Source organism: Puntigrus tetrazona, chromosome 25, assembly GCF_018831695.1.
Source record: "Puntigrus tetrazona isolate hp1 chromosome 25, ASM1883169v1, whole genome shotgun sequence".
NCBI lineage: Eukaryota > Metazoa > Chordata > Actinopteri > Cypriniformes > Cyprinidae > Puntigrus > Puntigrus tetrazona.
Window position 1 is genome coordinate 16,338,183 of NC_056723.1, and position 20,193 is coordinate 16,358,375.

Below are 20,193 nucleotides of genomic sequence, written 5' to 3' on the forward strand. Positions count from 1 at the left end.
CAAGACTTACCTTCATTCAACAGGCCTTACCTGTATTCTGCAGGACTTACCTTTAGTCAAAAACTGTACCTGTACTCTGCAAAACACTTACCTTTATTCAACAAACCTAACTGTATTCTACAGGACTTACCTTTAGTCAACAAACCTTTAGCATATACTTTACAGGACTAACCTTTAGTCAACAGACCTAATCTGTGCATCTAAAACACTTTACCTTTAGTCAACAAACCTTACCTGTATTCTACAGACTTACTTTAGTCTGGTTAGTTAAGAAACTTTACCTGTATTTTACAGGACCTGCCTTTATTCTGCAGGATTTACCTTTATTCAACAAACCTTATACTGTACCCAAAACACGTTATGCCTTTACTCAACAAACCTTACCTTTGTATTCTGCAAGACTTAACTATATTCTGCAGGACTTACCTTTAGTCAACAAACTGTATCTGGACTCCCAAAACAATTACCTTTTAGTCACTAAACCTTTCCTGCATTCTAAAACACTTACCTTTATTCAACAAACCTTACCTGTATTCTGTAGGACTTACCTTTATTCATCAAACACTTACCTTTATTCTAGAGGACTTATCTGTACCTGGGACAGATCTTACTTGTACTCTCTAAAAACTTCTTACCTTTAGTCAAATAAACTGTACTTGTAATCTAAAACACTTACCTTTATTCAACAAACCAGCACGTATACTTTACAGGACTGCAACCTTTAGTCAACAGACCTAATCTGTACTCTAAAAACTTACCTTTAGTCAACAAACCTTACATGTATTCTGCAGGACTTACCTGTTTTCTAAATCACTTACCTTTATTCAACAAACCTTACATGTATTCTACAGGACTTACCTTTATTCTGCAGGACTTACCTGTTTTCTAAATCACTTACCTTCATTCAGCAAACCTTACCTGTATTCTGCAGGACTTACCTTTAGTCAACTAAACCTTACTTATAATTTACAGGACTTACCTTTAGTCAAAAACCTTACCCGTATTCTACAGGACTTACCTTTAGTCAAACAAAAATGTACCTGTACTCTAAAACACTTACCTTTATTCAACAAACCTTAACTGTATTCTACACGACTTACCTTTAGTTAAGAAACTTTACTCTGTAGTCTGAAACACTTACCTTTATTCAACAAACCTTACCTGTGCTCTACAGGACTTAACTGTATTCTACAACACTTACCTTTAGTCAACAAACCTTACCTGTATGTGTAACGCCCTGGAAAAAGCTGGAAAAAGCAGGGGAAAATAACCCACCAGAGTGTTACGACTATGCATTCTTGTTGAAAACTTTCACTCGTATCGTACACAATCATAGGATTACATGTCACAAATCAATCATGGAAGCAAATCCATCACCGTGTATGGATATATTGCGCTTGCATAAAACAGACAAGCGCATTTTTCATACATTTGTAATTGTTTGTAATTGTAGTAGAATAAAGTAACTTAAAGTAATAACTGTATGAGTCTCTTATACAACTTATAACAATTATCAAATGTTTAACTGAATGTAACACAAAATATGTGCTCACTTCAGATTATCTCACTAGATTTGTGAGAAGGAAATCCTAGCAGCCATGTGCTGTACACCGCACTCCATGCGCCTTCACACTCCATAAGCAGCACAATTGCAGCGAATATCACACTCTTTCAACTTCTAATATACCGGTTCATACTCTTGGCATGCATTATAAAAACACACAATGATGAGTTTACACATATATCACAGTAACACATGGAAAAAACAGGGAAAATAACACAACACTTCCTCAACAGGCTCTGAGTCGCATGAGGAAATTCATGCGATACTCCCGGAAAGGTATATTACCACACCCAATCAATTGCTCCCAGAATAATGGATGCTTTCACTTGGCAATCGCTGCCCAATCAAACCGGCACCTACACCATTATTTTCCCGACGCCACTCACACACTCCAGAAAGAGCCGCCTGTGTTACATACACTACTGAATGGAATGAAATATATACTCAACCAAAATCCAAATATATTTCCATTTGAACAGAACCAATTACCATGGCAAACTTGGTCCATTTCCAGACCCATACCATTTAAAGTACCCAAATACTATTATATACTACCTGTTACATATACTAAAGAACTTATCTGTACTCTATAAGACTTACCTGTTGTGTACAACGCGTAACCTTTATTCAACAAACATTACCTGTATTCTACAGGACCTAATTGTATTCTATAACACTTACCTCTAGTCAAGAAACCTTACAGCGTACTCACAACATATACCTATAGTAATAATATGATTTCTAGAACAGGTTTTTGAAGTTTGCTTTTATACTGCAATACCTTTTTCTAATTATTTTCTTAAATAATGACCCCAAAACACTTTTTGCGTGTTTACTGTTTGATGTTAATGGAAAAAGCTAAGCCCTGAATTGTGTTTCCATCTTACTGCAGATGTATTTTAATCACAACCTATATTACATTTGAATTTATTCAGCCATGTAAGAAAAACTAGCAAATAGCAGTAGTAAATGTATATTTTGCGTCTTGGGTTTCATAAAGGATATTCACAACATTAATAAATGTGATTTGGCTCTAATTTAAACACCGTTAAGGATTAAGATGACTCATATACAAATTAACTTAATAAAGCAATATAAAAACATAAGTTTATCGTGGACTCACCAGCAGATCAGATGTGATACCCGATGCGAGACTGAAGCAGCACAAGTTTAATCTTCGACATTCTTTTCAGACATCTACTGTGACGACATAAGCGCCTCAAAGAATCGCTCGCGCCACACGTTCTAATTCTTTTTATTAGTCTATAGAGCCATTCATTTAACAGCAGTTAGAAAGACCAACAAAAACACTTCCTGTTCCTCGCAAATATAAAAGACCCGTTACAAAATAATGAGATCAAATAAAATAGAGTATGCTTCGATGTTCTAGAAGTTCAGTAAATGTGAGAATAAACAATATATGCGTGTTAATGATTTTATGATATTTGTCATTTTAAAATGAAATGTTTAGAAATGGCCTGTTTTTATGATCCTATAGGTTATGTAGATACCTGATGTGTTTTAATAGAATTATTTCAAGCTACATCCACAAGTCATCACAACAAATGGAGTTTCTGAGTGAATCTGTAGTACATTTGACTGTAGACTGATTTTTAATATGAAATGCAAATGTCCATATATGTGGTTTGATGGCAAGGACTTTCAAATAAATTAATAATTGTATTACCTCTATATTCATTCGTGTTAATTTCCAACAATGCATTATGTAACTCTACTAAAATGAATATCAACCGCAAAAATGACAACAACATAAAATGACCACTAGATGGCAGCGTACAAAAGGTCTCGGTGGTCACAATCACAAACCACAGACATAAACAAGGTCTGTGTCTTTCAAAAAGTCAATTCATTTTCATTGTGTTTAGTATTGTAGAGCGAGGATCCTTAGAGACAAGTCAATAAAGCAAGCAATGTCCACAATTACAAGCAGAAAACTCTTGCTGAGCTCCATTGTGTTTTAATGCAGCTCAGTTTCTTTTTTATTTATTTTTAATGCACACTGGTTTGATCATATCAACAAATTTCACTATAGGGACATTTACAGACAAAATAGCTTACACACCATATTAAAAGAAACAATAGCTTACCAAATAATAATACAATTTATGCTCATTTTTAACAGATGGTCACCAGACAAGAATAGCTGGACTTTTTAGTCCTTCCCTTGCTGTTTTTCAATTTTGTTTTTGTTGCTGCACTGTAAAATATGTTTTTCTTACTTACAATTTTTGTCTTGTTTCGGAAAAAATATCTAGAAGCAAAATTATTGCTTCATTGTAGGAAAAAGTTAGTCAAAAATAAGTGAGAGATTTTGCTTGAAAACTCTGTCAGTAAACTTGCTGTCTAGAAAATCCCTCTAATTTAAGAATTATTTAATATTTTGGCTGAAACATGACAACAAATTGATTTTTTCTTCACATATGAAGATTTTTTTGCAGTGTGGTACATACAGTAGCATATTTTATGATAGCATATATATATATATATATATATATATATATATATATATATATATATATATATATATATATATATATATATATATATATATATAAAATATGCTAAACTCAAATGTGAAATAGTATTGTACAATTAAAACTAAAAGTCCGAATCATACGTTCAATTGATTCGTTTCAAAAGGCTGATTCATTCAGGAGTCTATTCTTAATGAGTGTCTAACTGAATCATTGACTCGTTCGTTTAAAAACGCACAGTCATGCATAAACAAAACTCATTTAAAACTTTTTTCTTGACGAAACAGAACAAAATCATGAAAAGTGTTGCAGTCAATGTAAGTCATTTAAAATCATCGTCGTTTATTGAACTGTTGTATGAAATCTTGCAAATTAAATAATAGCATAAATATTTAACTCGTGCTGAGATGCACGCGCGATGCGGAACTGACGTAAGCGCCGGCGTGATTCGCGTCTTAGTTGCTATAGCGACGCGTGTTATGAGTTCTGGCTGAATATATAAACACTCGAACCCATCGCTATCTGTTGGTTGTGAGACGAAGAGACTTTTGAGTATTTTCTGATCAGATCTTGTTGCTTTCTGAAGCTCATCGGAGGATTCCTTTGAGAAGAAGACTTTTATTTCAGACGGAGATCAGCGGACTTTTCTTGAGAAGAGTTTTAAACTGTTATTTGTTCTATAACTAAACTTATTTCTGCACTCGTGTCTTGTATTGTTATTGTATTTCATTTTAATTTACTTTGATTAATTTTCTCTTTTTCTCCCTATTTTCTTATCTTGAGGAGTTTGGAGGAGGTCGTCAATGGTTCACTCGGACGAAAGACGAGGTATGTTTTTTAATTGATTATTTTAGGATATTTATTATTGGTATGTGCATAGTTTGACAGCTTGCGCAACCCGTTATATATAAGTTAAGTGATGTGTATCTTGTTCCACGTGACAGATAAACTGTGCTAAATATGTTTTGATTATTGCCTGTTAATACAACAGTATGAAGTATTGTAAGTGTGTAATATTTCAGCCTCGGGCCGCTCCAGATCCAGGAGAGCTGGTATCTCTCAGACGGCTGCTCAGGAGGATGGGAGACGAGGCTCTGGTGATCGTGACCCAGAGCAGCCCCTGAGCCAAGAGCTACCAGGATACATCGCACCTCTGCCTTCTGACCTGGCTGTTTCTGTGTCCACAGATCAGCCTCACAGGAAGAGGAAGCGGCAGAAGCGGCGGCGGGAGGATGAAGGGCCGTCTACCTCCAACACAAGACCAGCCAACGCTCCCGCAGAGGTCAGGATTATCAAAGATGTCATGACTCAGTTATTAATAGAAAATGTTCCGTTTATACATTTCTTGTGCGTTTCCAGAAGCGTCACGCCAAGGGCCCGTTGCTGGGCGAGGTGGATTGCCTCGGTGCATGCTGGGATACGAGGTCCGACAGACTGCCAGTAAGACTTTCTTCTTCCCTGCTTCATTCAAACAGCTTTTAGAAATGGCCATATCAGCGAACGCGTGATTTACTGCGGTGTTTATCTGTTCACAGGTCGCCATCAAGTACGCTTGCAAAGCAGGGCGCCTGAGACGCTGAACGTGGTGAGTTGAAGGTGAATCTGTTGTGAATCTGCATTCAGCTCTGGATGTGACGGATCTTTGGTCTCTGCAGGAAGGTCAGGGTCTGCTGCCGCTGGAGGTGGCGTTGATGACCCTGGTCAGTTGGCCCTGCCTGCCCAAACGTCCCGGCAGCTGCTGGAGTGGTTCGACCATCGCAGACGCTACACCATGATCCTGGAGCGTCCGTGCTCTTGCCAAGATCTCCAGAGTTTCTGCGAGGAGAACGGATGTCTGGAGTGAGACTCTGGCCAAGAAAGTCCTGCTGCAGCTGATCACTTGGCGCTGAAACACTGCAAGAGCCGCGGAGTCCTGCAATCGGACGCCAAACCGGAGAATCTGGGCTGTTCTCCACTGAGTCCCACGACATCAAGCTGATGGACTTGGCTGTGGAGATCTGCTGCGAGACTCGGCCTACCAACACTTTGCAGGTAGCTTTGATCTCACTGCAGTGATGTGTTTGTGAACACCAAAGGGAAGATTTTGATCGGACGTTTGTGGTCTTGTTGTGTCTCTCAGGCACTCTTCAATACGCCTCCTGAGTGGTTTCGGCAGCATCTCTATCACGCAGGACCGGCTACGGTTTGGTCGGTCGGGTGACGCCTCTACAGCATCCTGTGCGGCTGTTTCTTTCAGAGGAGCACGGAAGGACACCTCCAGAAGAAGACTGCGCCTCAGACAGCTGTCTAGAGGCAAGAGACAGACGCCACGTCCAGATCCAGGTGAAGCGTGTGCTTTTGTGTTGCTGAAGAAGACTGTGTTGTGTGTAACAGAGTGCCGCCAGCTGATTGGCTGGTGTCTCAGTGCATCGGCATCAGACCGCCCAGTTTAGAGGACATTGAGAGCCACCCCTGGTTAAAGTGAACAGGTGTGGGGCCGGTGACACACACTTTCTGAATCACAGCAGTCACGGCTGGATTGTGTCGTTGGGATCAGTCCAGATCAATGCTCTCGACTGTTTGTATAGGGAGAGAGTAGGAGTGTCACAGGAAGTGCGGAGAACTGCTTCCTGGTCACCTTCTGTCCGTGAGGGCTCTGTGTGGATCCTGGAGGAGCTGAACACACAGCACCAGCAGAAACCAGAGCCTGAGATCAGATAGAGATTGGGGTTTTTTAGCTAAAGCGTCTTTTTCAGAATGAGAGTAGAAAAGGGAGAAATGGGACATTGTGTAAATAAGAGGAACAGACTGAGGCACTAGACACTAAATTGTACATATAATTCATATTTATTAATGTTTAGATGTAATAGATTTTTAGTTGGTTTGCAAAGAAGTCTGTGCTTTTGTAAATTAATTTTGTCATATAATGAAATATAATTGGTGTAAATATATTTGAATAAAGCCTGTGTACATTTGCAGATGATTGCAGTGTGTCTTTTAATGGACAGAAGGTTAACGTGTGTATTTGTTTGTTATGTTACACTTTAAGTGATACATTCTGCTATTACTAGGGATTAGGATGAAACAGGAACACATGAATTATGATAATACTGTATATTATACCTTTTAGTGCAAATACACTCTTAGAAATAAAGGTACAAAAGCTGTCACTGGAGCGGTAGATTTTTAAAAAGGACATGTTTGTACCTAAAGGGTCTATTTTGGTGGCTTAAAGGTACATATTAGTACTTAAAGTGTACATATATTTGAACCTATGTCACGGTGTGGTTTATGAGAAGGAGCACTCCAATGAGAAAAATAAACGTAAACAGTTTTAATCCTCTACAAACGAACAAAAATGGCAATATAGTTGCAAGCAGGCAGGACATAAAACCCACACGATTAAAGACGAGAACTGACGATTAAACAGAAGAAAACTGGAACTTAAATACACACAGGAAGTGACTAAATTAAGAAGACACACCTGAAGACAATTAGACAGTTAATAGAAAGTAGGTGACACTGAACACATGGGAGAAGACAAAACAACAACAAAAGAGTCCACATGTGTGACAACCTAATAGGTACAAAAGTGTATTTTTTAAAAAGGTACCTCCCCAGTGACAGCTTTTGTACCTTTATTTCTGAGAGAAAAAAGAAAAAACAGCAGGTTTGAAATGATCTGACATTATTTGCTCATTTAGCAGTAAACTGTGTAACTCCTGAAGTGTTAAGGCATCTTTTGAAACACTTCAATCAATAAATGTGACCCGATGCTGGCCTCACGAGAAAACTTATCCCTGACTTGTTAAACCCTCATTAAACCCACTTGTTAAAACCTTTTACAGCACGAATCCCATTCCAGAGCTCAAGAAATGACTAAATTCCTCTGATTTGTGATATTTTGTGTTAATATCAAGCAATTGTTTTGGAGTTCATCACAATTCTGTTTTTGATGCATGTGTGTGTCTGTGTTGTGGAGGAAGTCATTGTTTGTAAGAGTTTATGGAGAAAATGATATGACAATATATCTCTCACTCTTTATGTACGGTCAGTTTAATTCTGTCAGCTTCCTGAAAAAGAAAAGAAAGGAATAAAGGAAGGACAGAAGAGAGAGAGAGAATCTGCAGCTGTACGAATATTTACACAGATATTTATAGTATTTGCCTTCAGGTATTTATAAACAAAAAATAGGCATGAAATATTGTTTTCTAAATCATTAAAATGTAGAAAATTAATACAAAAAGTATCAGAGGAAAATAGAAATATGTTTTATAGCGTTTTTGATTAAGGTGTAGTAGACTTCTTTGTCCTATAAATAATTGTCAAAAGCAAAACATTTAGTACTAAAATCTGACGTGAAGCAAAACTATTTTATAATGTGGTAGCTCACTGACCAGTTCATTGAACAACATGTTACCTGTATTTATATAGCGCTTTAACAATACAGAATGAGTATCAAACTGAAGAATAGAGTGTCAGTGAAGTAAAATGTAGTACCTGTGCAGTCAAATGACAATAATAACTGGAAATGAATGTAAATGTTTGTATATTGTCTGGTTTTCACAGAAAGGAGGCGATTGATGTGAAAGACACCGCTGAGATGGTGAAGGAGGCCTTGCAGCAGGCTGAGCGTAGACTCCGGAGCTAAACCTTGCGGTTGCAGAAGTTGGAAAGCGATATGGCTTTGCTGAAAGAAAAGGCACTCAACACCTCCAACAGCACAGAGAAAGAAAGAGACGGACAGCATCAAAGCAGCCTCAAAAAGGTGCATGAATCACCTGGATATGATACGTCATCTGCTATGAAGTGTTGTGGGTTTGTAACCTATACTATACATGACTGTTTATGCAGGATCTGGATTCTGAGCTGAAGGACAAGTACAGTAGTGTCGAGGAGCTAATCACACAGAAAGCAGAAGGAGTGGCAGAGGCCAAGAAAAGAGCAGAGAAACTCCAACAGGAAGCCAAAACTCTGCTGCTACAGGCCAGTGACAAACTCCAGCTGCTAAAAAGTATGTCAATAACGCATCTCTGATTAAAAGTATTAAGAAGATCACCATCACAAAACATTGACTTTTTAAATGTTCTCGCTTTTTCAGATCTTGAAGAGAAGAACTATGATGAAAATCAGAAGCTGCTGGAGGACAAGGCCAATGAACTGGTGGATCTGGAGAAGGCTGTGAAAGAACTGCTTCAGGAGATCATGCCCAACATAACTATGAGACTGCAATTACATTGACCTCATTGTTAAAAAAAAATAAAATAATAGAAATGTGATTTTTAAAAACGTTTTTGTTTACAGATACTTTGACCAACTTGTAAATACCCTGCAAGTTCAATCAGAATAAACTCCAGTGTGTGACTGACATTGTTATTTTGTGAATTTCTCAAATCAAGGAAATCAATCAATCTGAGGAAATCTTAAAATACGCAAATAACAAATAACTGAAAACTTGTGTATTTTTACATTGTTTATTTTAAGTTGTTGGTTTTATTGCTGAAAAATGATACTGATATGGACCGGGGATCATGGCTATAGACTGGAGCTGGACTCGTCCTGAATCAATGAGGCTACCGCCCAGACTGATGATACACGGAGCCCATTGACTGATCTAAATGATCCAGATAAAGACTCTGTTACTCATTCTCAATTGGCGCTGTGTATCATCAGTCTTGGGCTACAGCTCTGACATTGTTCTTGTGGTCATTAAAATAACCAGAAGCAGCGCTATTTGACATTACGTTAGATTATGCTCTATTTACTTCATTAAGTTAGGTTGCATCAGACTTGTCTTACACTGGTAACATTCGTTTTAGACTCCACACTGACTCAATCAATCATTTCTTATATAAACTTGCCTTATACACAGAGGCATTGTCATGTTAGAGTCCTGTCCAAAAATTTGTTTCCACAATTGCTTAGAACATCGATTACGATTTGTACTCATGGATATTATAATAATAAATACATACTTAATAATAAAATTAATAATAAATTAAAGTAGTTGTCACGTTCGCAGATTCGAGAGACTGAGCACACGGCACGTAAAATGAACTTAAACAGGTTTAATTCCAAACTGGCAAAAATAATAATACTTATAGGCAAGCAGACAAGACATAAACCAAGTAAGTAACTTCTTGAATGGACATTGAATGGCCATTGAATGGACATTGACGCATCGGACAAACTCAAGACAAACACAGGACTTAAATATACAACATAACTGACTTAACTAACGACACAGCTGAAGACAATTATACACTAAACACGCACGGAAGGTAGGGCACAGATAGCACGTAAGCACCGAGACAAAAACACAATACCGGGTCTTGGGAGGAGGTTCTGGTGGAGGACAACCCCGGGAGGGGGTAGGCAGACAGGAGTCCAGGGAGGTGCAGACGGAGGGGAGGAGCCATGGAGAGACAGGGAGGAGTCCGGGAGCAGAGGAGATCCAGAGTCCAGCCATGATGGCTCATGCTGGCGCCGACGGAGGAAGGAGCCATGGAGGAGGAGCGGCCATCGACTCTCCATGGGCCCGACTGCCGGGCGGAGGATGAGACTGAGGCGGAGGTCGGGAGAGCTGAAGAGCCAGGGTGATGCCGAGGCGCTGAGGACCAAGGCGACGCCGCAGGCTTCGGCGACCGATGCGGAGAGACAGGGGGGCGGGAAGGACGAGCGGAGCCAGAGCGACAGAGGACTGAGGTGGAGCCGGAGGGAAGGAGGAGCTGGGGGAAGGAGGAGCCAGTGGACTGACGGACCACAGTGGAGAGGAGGGAGCTAGGAGCCTAGAGGAGCTGACGGGGCTCACGAGCCGAGGTGAAGTCCGGGACTTGGAGGCGGGAAATGGTGAGGCGAGGGATCCTTCTGGACTTTACCTTTAGTCAACAAACCTTACCCATATTTTACAGGACATACCTTCATTCAACAAACCTTACCTGTACTGTACAACACTACCTTTAATCAACAGACCTAATCTGTACTTCTTTTAAATGCTTACCTGTGTTTAGCAAACCTTACCTGTATTGTACAGGACTTACCTTTAGTCAAGAAACCTTATCTGTATTCTACAAGACTTATCTTTATTCTGCAGGACTTACCTTTATTCAACAAACTTTACTTGTACTCTACAGGACTTACATTTAGTCAACAAACCTTACCTGTATTCTACTGACTTACCTTTACTCAACAAACCTTACCTGTATTCTACAGGACTGACCTTTAGTCAACAAACCTTTCCTGCACTCTAAAACACTTACTTTTATTCAACAAACATTAAATGTATTCTGCAGGACTTTCCTTTATTCAACAAACTTACCTGTATTCTGCAGGACTTTCCTTTATTCAACAAACCTTACCTTTATTCTGCCAGACTTAGCTTCAGTCAACAGACTTAATTTGTACTCTAAAAACACTTTTCTTTAGTCAACAAACCTTACCTATATTCTGAGAACTTACCTTAGTCAACAAACTGTACCTATACTTCTAAAACAGTTACCTTCATTCAACATATACTTACCTGTATTCTGCAGGACTTACCTTAGTTAACAAACCTTACCTGTACCCTAAAACAATTATCAAACCTTACTCTGTACTTCTACAGGACATACTTATATTCTACAAGACTTACTTTAACTTTAATTATAGAAACCTTACATGCATTCTGTCAATAAATCGTACCTGCACTTCAAAACACTTAACTTCTTTAACCAACAAACCTACTTTATACTTTATAGGACTTACCTTAGTCAACAGTCAACAGACTGCTTACTTGTCACTCCTAAAACACTTTACCTTTAGTCAATAAACTGTACCTGCACTTCTAAAACACTTAACTTCATTTAACAAACCCTATCTGTATTCTACAGGACTTACCTTTAGTCAACAAAACATACCTGTATTCTGCAGGACTTTACCTTTAGTCAACAACTTACTTTTAGTAAATAAACTGGTACTGTACTCCTAAAACACTTACCTTTCAATAAACTGTACAAAAACACTCCTACCCTCATTTAATAAACTGTATTCTACAGGACTTACCTTAAGTCAACAAACCTACTTGTACCTGTGACTTACCTGTATTCTCTACAGGACTTTTTATCAGCACCCTTTAGTCAACAAACTGTACCTAATCTGTAACACTTTCCCTCATTTAACAAAACCTACCTGTATTCTGCAGGACTTGACTTGAGTCAACAAACTGCACCTTCTGTACTCTAAAAACACTTGGTACCTTTAGTCAACAATCTTTACCTGTATTCTACAGGACTTACCTTTATTCTGCAGGACCTTTACCTTTAGTCAACAAACTGTACCTGTACTCTAAAAACACTTACCTTTAGTCAATAAACTGTACCTGCACTCTAAAAACACTTACCCTCATTTAACAAACCCTATCTGTATTCTACAGGACTTACCTTAAGTCAACAAAACCTACCTGTATTCTTCTCAGGACTTACCTGTATTCTACAGGACTTACCTTTATTGTGCAGGACTTACCTTTAGTCAACAAACTGTACCTGCACTCTAAAACACTTTCCCTCATTTAACAAAACCTACCTGTATTCTGCAGGACTTACCTTAGTCAACAAACTGTACCTGTACTCTAAAAAACACTTTACCTTTAGTCAATAAACTGTACCTGCACTCTAAAACACTTAACCCTCATTTAACAAACCCTATCTGTGTATTCTACAGGACTTACCTTAAGTCAACAAAACCTATCTGTATTCTGCAGGACTTACCTTGTATTCCTACAGGACTCTACCTTTATTGTGCAGGACTTACCTTTTAGTCAACAAACTGTACCTGTACTCTAAAACACTTAATTCCTTAGTCAACAATCCTTACCTGTATTCTACAGGACTTACCTTTATTCTGCAGGACTTACCTTTAGTCAACAAACTGTACCTGTACTCTAAAACACTTACCTTTAGTCAATAAACTGTACCTGCACTCTAAAACACTTACCCTCATTTAACAAACCCTATCCTGTATTCTTATTCAGGACTTACCTTAAGTCAACAAAAACCTACCTGTATTCTTCAGGACTTACCTGTATTCTACAGAACTTACCTTTTATTGTGCAGGACTCCCACCTTTAGTCAACAAACTGTACCTGTCTGTACCTGTACACTACCTTTAGTCAACAGACTTTACTTACACTCTAAACACATACCTGTATTTAACAAACCTTTACCTGTGCACTACAGAACTTACCTTTAGTCAATAAACTGTACTTGTACTCTAAAAACACTTACCTGTATTTAACAACCTTATCTGTGTTCTACAGGACTTACCTTATTCAACAATCCTTACCTGTATTCTACAGGATCTAACTGTATTCTACAACACGCACCTTTATTCCACAAACCTTACTGCACTGTACAACATATACCTATAGTAATAACATACTTTTTAGAACATGTTTTTGAAGTTTGCTTTTATGCTGCAATACCTTTTTTCGAATTATTTTTCTTAAATAATGACCCAAAACACTGTTTTGCCTGTTTACTGTTTGATGTTAATGGAAAGAAGCTGTTCTAATTTGTGCTTTCATTTATACTGCAGATGTATTTTTATCACAACCTAGATTACATTTGAATTTATTCAGCCATGTAAGAAGCACCACAAAGTTTTGAATAAGGGAAAAATGAAAAATAAAAATGTGTATTAAAAATCGCAAATAGCAGTAATTAATGCATGTTGCGTCTTCGGGTTTCATAAAGGGATATTCACACTAATAAATGTGATTTGGCTCTAATTCAGTTCACGCGGAAACACCGTTAAGGGTGATTAAGATGACTCATATACAAATTAACTTAATAAAGCAATATAAAACATAAGTTTATCGTGGACTCACCAGCAGATCAGATGTGATACCGATGCGAGACTGAAGCAGCACAAGTTTAATCTTCGACATTCTTTCAAACATCTACTGTGACGACATAAAGCGCCTCAAAGAACGCCTGCGCCACACGTTCTAATTCCTTTTATTAGTCTATAGAGCCATTCATTGAACAGCAGCGAGAAAGACCAACAAAACACTTCCTGTTCCTCGCAAGTATAAAAGACCCGTTACAAATAAAAACGAGATAAAATAAAATAGAGTATCCTTCATGTTCTAGTAGTTCAGTAAATGTGAGAATAAAGAATATATGAGCGTTATAGGTTCATGTTAATTAATTTATGATATTAGCCATTTTAAAATGGAATGTTAATGATTTAGAAATGGCCTGTTTTTATGATCCTATAGGTTATGTAGATACCTGATGTGTTTTAGTAGAATTATTTCGAAGCTACATCCACAAGTCATTACAACAAATGGAGTTTCTGAGTGAATCTGTAGTACATTTGACTGTAGACTGATTTTAATATGAAATGCAAATGTCCATATATGTTGTTTTATGGCAAAGACTTTCAAATTAAATGAATAATTTTATTACCTCTATATTCATTCGTTATTTAATTTCCAACAATGCATTATGTAACTCTACTAAAATGAATATCAACTCAAAAATGACAACAACATAAAAATGACCACTAGATGGCAGCGTACAAAAGGTCTCAGTGGTCAAGAATCACAAACCACAGACATAAACAAGGTCTGTGTCTTTCAAAGTCAATTCATTTTCATTGTGTTTAGTATTGTAAGAGCGAGGATCCTTAGGACAAGTCAATAAATCAAGCAATGTCCACAATTACAAGCAGAAAACTCTTGCTGAGCTCCATTGTGTTTTAATGCAGCTCAGTTTCTTTTATTTATTTTTAATGCACACTGGTTTGATCATATCAGCAAATTTCACTATAGGGACATTTACAGACAAAATAGCTTACACACCATATTAAAAATAGAAACAATAGCTTACCAAATAATAATACAATTTATGCTCATTTTTAACAGATGGTCACCAGACAAGAATAGCTGGACTTTTTAGTCCTTCCCTTGCTGTTTTCAATTTTGTTTTTGTTGCTGCACTGTAAAATAAGTTTTCTTACTTACAATTTTTGTCTTGTTTCCGGAAAAAAATATCTAGAAGCCAAAAATTATTGCTTCATTGTAGGAAAAGTTAGTCAAAAAAGTAAGTGAGAGATTTTGCTTGAAAACTCTGTCAGTAAACTTGCTGTCTAGAAAATCCCTCTAATTTAAGAATTATTTAATATTTTGGCTGGAAACATGACAACAAATTGATTTTTTCTTCACATATGAAGATTTTATATATATATATATATATATATATATATATATATATATATATATATATATATATATATAACTCAAATCTGAAATAGTATTTTACAATTAAAACTAAAAGTCCAATCATACGTTCAATTGATTCGTTCAAAAGGCTGATTCATTCAAATAAAATAAATAAATAGTTTAATGCATCACGACAAACGAAGCCCACGACAAAAATAGTTGAATTTATTACATTTACTGAATTGAAATTGGAAAGCTAATGATTGATGAGACTTTTTCAGATGCTTTAGGAATGTCTGTTTTCATGATAAGAAAAAGCTTTTCTGATATATTTTTAATAAAAGCACAACAAATAGAGTGAGTTTATATTTAATACATTTAGTTAGCTGATTTTAATATGATATACAAATGTCAATATGCTGTTTTGGTAAATACTTAAAAAAAATAATAAGTAAATAAAAATAAATGTATTGGTATTCTCCTTTAATTTCCAACAATGCACCTACTAAAAAATCTAAAAAAAAAAAAAATACTGACGCACGAGCATAAAAAGACCACTAGATGGCAGCATATAAAAGGTTTCGTCCTTCACTAGAACAAACAGCAGCACAGTAAAACATCCGTGTTCTTCAAAGTCAAATGTATTCACATTTTCATTGTGTTTATTTGATCGAGAGCGAGGCTCCTTCAAGACAAGTCAACAAATCAAGCAATTTCTGTCACCATAATTAGGTTACAAGCAGATAATTTAGCTGTTGCCGCGCTCCATCATGTTGTCATTGTTAATTCAGCTCAGTTGACTAGTTTTTTGATCATATGTTTTTAATAAGCTGGTTTGCTCATATCAGCAAATTTCACTTCATGGACATTTGTAATGACAGACAAAATAACCTACACCCCATATCAAAAGTAACAATATTCTACTAAATAATAGCCTACTAAATAATACGCTTTCTCGCTCATTTTTAACAGATGGTCACTATAAAGAATAGCTTGACTTCCTTTTGGTCATTCTCCTCTGTTTTTACGGCATTAAAGCAGGAATGAATAGAATTTTATGACTAATTTGTCCAATTTTGCTAGAACATACAGTAGCCTATTTTATGATGTGCGACGTCTCATCAAAAAAAAATAAATCTGACCTGTATAATGTATACAAAAATATTTATATATAAATAATTAAAAATGCATAGTTGTTAGGTAGAAAAAAGTAGCCTATCGTGTGGATACACTCGCATTGAAAAAAAGACAAACGAGGGCATAGGTCGTGCGATATAAATTATCAACTGTATCTGAATTATGAATAACCTTCATCTGGACGGCAGAGTCCCTATGGCTTTAATGCGGAATTGAAGGGAGAGGCTGCGCGTTCACGATCCTTCCCCTTCCACCGTGGAGGCGGGAGCGCGCGGCAGATTCTGTCCAAACTCGAGCGCGAGGAGAAAACAGCTCAGCTTCACGCGGACACTAAAATGCATCTTATGCCTTCTGCTGACCGAAACAGCAGAGATTTGCTGCATCATGCCTTGGGATAAAGCGACCTCTGAGCATTAAGTGTTGTTATTCTCACATCTCGTCAAAGTGTGGTGTTGACTGAAATCCGCGCGAGTGTTAGGAATATCACTTACAGGTAAGGCAATGTTAAAAAAAAAAAAAAAAGTTAAACTTGTTATTAAGCGTGCGCGTTTTCAGAAAGCGGGCTGGGTAGAAACACGACTAAATAAACGGTAAAAAAAAAAAAAAGTGCATTTATCGTTAAAAAAAACTTCCAGCAGGCGACCGACTTGGTAAACAGTCGATGCAAATCTCGGAAAGTTTGAGACGTTCACAAAGCAAACGCGCTTTTATTAAAAGTGAAGAGCGCTGATTTCAGAACGCTGGACAGCAACGTGATCCGAGCGTTCCGTTGTCGAGCCGTTCGGGTAACGCGGCGATGTGCGTCTTTGTTTGTTGTTTTCATCTCATTAATCGTAATCAGTCGACAAAAGCTTAAAAAAAGAGACAAGAAAAAAGCATTTGTTAACTTTTCAAAATAAATGTAATGTGCTTTTTGTAATCACCCTCAGTGTGCAAAGCTTCATGTTACTTGTCTGTTCTTTGTACATGAAAAATATAGAAATCATTTGTACTAATCCGCACCTTGGCGTGTGCTTGGCAGGTGCTGAAAATGGCAACCAAATACCTGATGCTCATTGCCTTGGGACTGCGGTGATTGGCAGCGCATGCGCGTTGCCCAGAGCAGTGCAAATGCTCTGATAAATCAAACCACCAGTTAACTGATTGTGCCTACATAGGTCTTCTGGAAGTACCCGTGGGCTTGCTGTCCAATGTGACCACCCTGAGTCTTTTCGAACAAGATTAAAGTGCTGAAATCCAAAAACTTTAGAAACGTGACCCAGGTGACCTCTCTTTGGTTGGCTCACAATGAAATCGTCACTATCGATAGGGGGCACCTTCATCTCCATTGATTCATCTGAAAAATCTGGATATTAGCCACAACAAAATAGTGCATTTTCCATGGGAGGACTTGACCAATCTCACTGCCCTGCAGTTGTTGAAGATGAACAACAATGAGATGGTCAGTATCCCCAAAGGATACTTTTTTTTTTGCTAACCTGAAAGAACTGCGTTAGGTCCGTATCAACAATAACAAGTTTACCACCATTGTGCAAGGAGCGTTTGATGCGCTGATTACCATGTCTCACCTTCAAATCTTCCACAACCCCCTTCACCTGCTCCTGCAACCTTGAGTGGCTCAGGGACTGGATCGTCAAGTCCTCAATCTCAATCCCTGAGCAAAACAACATCGTCTGCGAGGCTCCTTCCCACCTCAAAGGCACTCAGGTCATCAGCATGCCCAAACTGGACTGCAAGGCCCGTCGGTGTCCATCACAAATCAGCCAAACATCGAAAAACTGAACTCTATATGAGGGATATATGGTCACGCTTTACTGCGAAACAAAAGGAACCCCTAAACCCGTGGTCACGTGGGGAGATATATGCTGGAAACCAACTAATCACATTTCCTTTGCGGCGTTGTTGAAAAATTGATGTTCCGATTAATGGGCCACCTACGAGCGGCAGGTTCCTTGTGTTTCAAAATGGCACCTTGATCATCCTCGCATTAGCAAGAAAGAAGACGGAAACTACACATGCTCTGCGTCAACGACATGGGGAAAGCGAGCGCGCCGGTGAGGCTCGCGTTGTGTGGCGGCGCCAAAAGCATGCCATCAATCCCATGCTGGACCCGGAAAGCATCCAGCCATTTACGGAAGACAAACTCGGCTCAAAAGGCTCCAAAAACAGCGTTATTAGCATGTGGCCCAAATCTGAGGAGAAGACAAAGAGCCTTCCAACGGGAACTTCTCTCATTAAGGTGGATAAAGAGCAAGAGAAAGAAGGGACAGATACTCTGCCATTTGTTGGCAAATGCGGAATAAATGATGGCACACAGTACATCTCCAACCACGCTTTCAACCTCAGCTTGGATGAACTCAAACAGTACACATTTGATTTCGGAGTCATCGCTTTGGAAGTTTCTGAAACGGAGGCCAAAGTTCAGTTGAACCCTTTCCAAATGGCAAACGCCAAGTCGAACGTTCACCTCAGCCAACAACTAGACCTCCAAACTGTGAATAAAGAGCTTTTAGTCTATTCCAGGCGTCCACCAAAAAGTTACCCCTGGATATGTTGTACCTTTGCGTCAGTACTGGCAACGGACATTCAGTGGTGCAGTGGTCCAAGATAGAGGAGGCGTCAACGCCTATCGCTCCAGGGCCTCAAGCCAGGCACTAATTACACCCTGTGCCTCACCTATGGGGGCCAGGACTGTCAAGTCCAAGTGGTCTTCACAACTAGAAAGAAAATCCCATCTTTGCTAATCATAGTGGTCGTTAGCATTTTTTTGCTAGCTTTGGCCACCGTTCCCCTGCTGGGCGCCACCTGCTGCCATTTGCTCTACAAGTACTCCAAGGCAAGACCCAAGTTGATCTGCGAAGACGCAAAAACCCAGATCAGATGGAGAAGCAAATAGCGACGGACTTCGACCCCAGGGCGTCTTTCGCGGGATCCGAGAAGAACTTCAACCCGGGAGCGAGCTGGAAGAAGGAGAGGCGGAGGCTGACGGCGAGGAGGGGACGGAGAAGGAGAGGACGCCGAGGGAAGCGTGGTGACCGGAGTCCATTCCCGAGTCGCAATCCAAAACGCAGGAGGAGTTTGAGGTCGGGTCCGAGTACAGCGATCGGCTGCCGCTCGGCGCCGAGGCGGTAAACATTTCTGCGGAGATCAACGGTAATTACAAACAACCCCGTTGAGATGTTTGCAGATAAAACACAATACAAACCAGGTGAACACGGACTGTCAGCTCACGTAATACAGACACGCGCTGGGCAAAAATAAAATAAATAACGCGCGCGCGCTCATTTTACCTCAGTATGTTAGCAGTAAGTGCATAAGATGAGTGTTCATTACTACAAATTGAGATTTGTCGAGTGGACCGAAACGGACAAAACTATCTTTTTAAAAAAAACAAACCTCATTAAACAATTCACCTTCCGTGAGTCTTGTCACTTTAGCATAACCGTAAACGTACAACGTCTGAAGTAGCATCCATTTTAAGTCGAGCGCAAGCGTTATTGTATATGGACGTCGAGCGCTCTCTGAGGGGGGAAAAACTATCACCGTTACTCTTTTCACGGCATGCGTGTGTCTGGAAAACCAGCCGGATCACCCCGAGAATAAAAAAAAAGTTTGTTAAGTGTAATGTGGGATCCCGAAATGTGTGATTTCTAATCTCTTTGCGAACGGGTGCTTTAAAAATATCTCTCGCCTTTACGAACCGACTGAACGTGTCCTTTCTTCTCTTTGAGATAGCCTACTTGTTCGTGGCATGTCACACAAAAGTATTTTCAAGTGTGTTTTATTAGGAATACTATAGACTGTAGATATTAAATGTC

The 20,193-nt window shown here is 38.7% G+C and overlaps 1 protein-coding gene across 1 annotated transcript in view; it reads left to right on the plus strand.

Moving 5' to 3' along the window:
- The first annotated feature begins 16,624 nt into the window (after nucleotides 1-16,624).
- islr2 (immunoglobulin superfamily containing leucine-rich repeat 2) overlaps nucleotides 16,625-20,193 on the plus strand; it is a 3,790-nt gene continuing 221 nt past the window's right edge. The window contains 18 exon segments of the mRNA XM_043227306.1: nucleotides 16,625-16,868; nucleotides 17,397-17,584; nucleotides 17,586-17,694; nucleotides 17,697-17,834; nucleotides 17,836-17,961; nucleotides 17,963-18,110; nucleotides 18,113-18,159; nucleotides 18,161-18,229; nucleotides 18,231-18,351; nucleotides 18,354-18,395; nucleotides 18,398-18,450; nucleotides 18,453-18,879; nucleotides 18,882-18,993; nucleotides 18,995-19,205; nucleotides 19,208-19,327; nucleotides 19,330-19,366; nucleotides 19,369-19,412; nucleotides 19,414-20,193. The exon segment at nucleotides 19,414-20,193 is cut by the window's right edge and continues 221 nt beyond it. Coding sequence (XP_043083241.1) covers nucleotides 17,406-17,584; nucleotides 17,586-17,694; nucleotides 17,697-17,834; nucleotides 17,836-17,961; nucleotides 17,963-18,110; nucleotides 18,113-18,159; nucleotides 18,161-18,229; nucleotides 18,231-18,351; nucleotides 18,354-18,395; nucleotides 18,398-18,450; nucleotides 18,453-18,879; nucleotides 18,882-18,993; nucleotides 18,995-19,205; nucleotides 19,208-19,327; nucleotides 19,330-19,366; nucleotides 19,369-19,412; nucleotides 19,414-19,551 — 2,121 coding nt within the window. The 5' untranslated portion in view covers nucleotides 16,625-16,868; nucleotides 17,397-17,405 and the 3' untranslated portion in view covers nucleotides 19,552-20,193.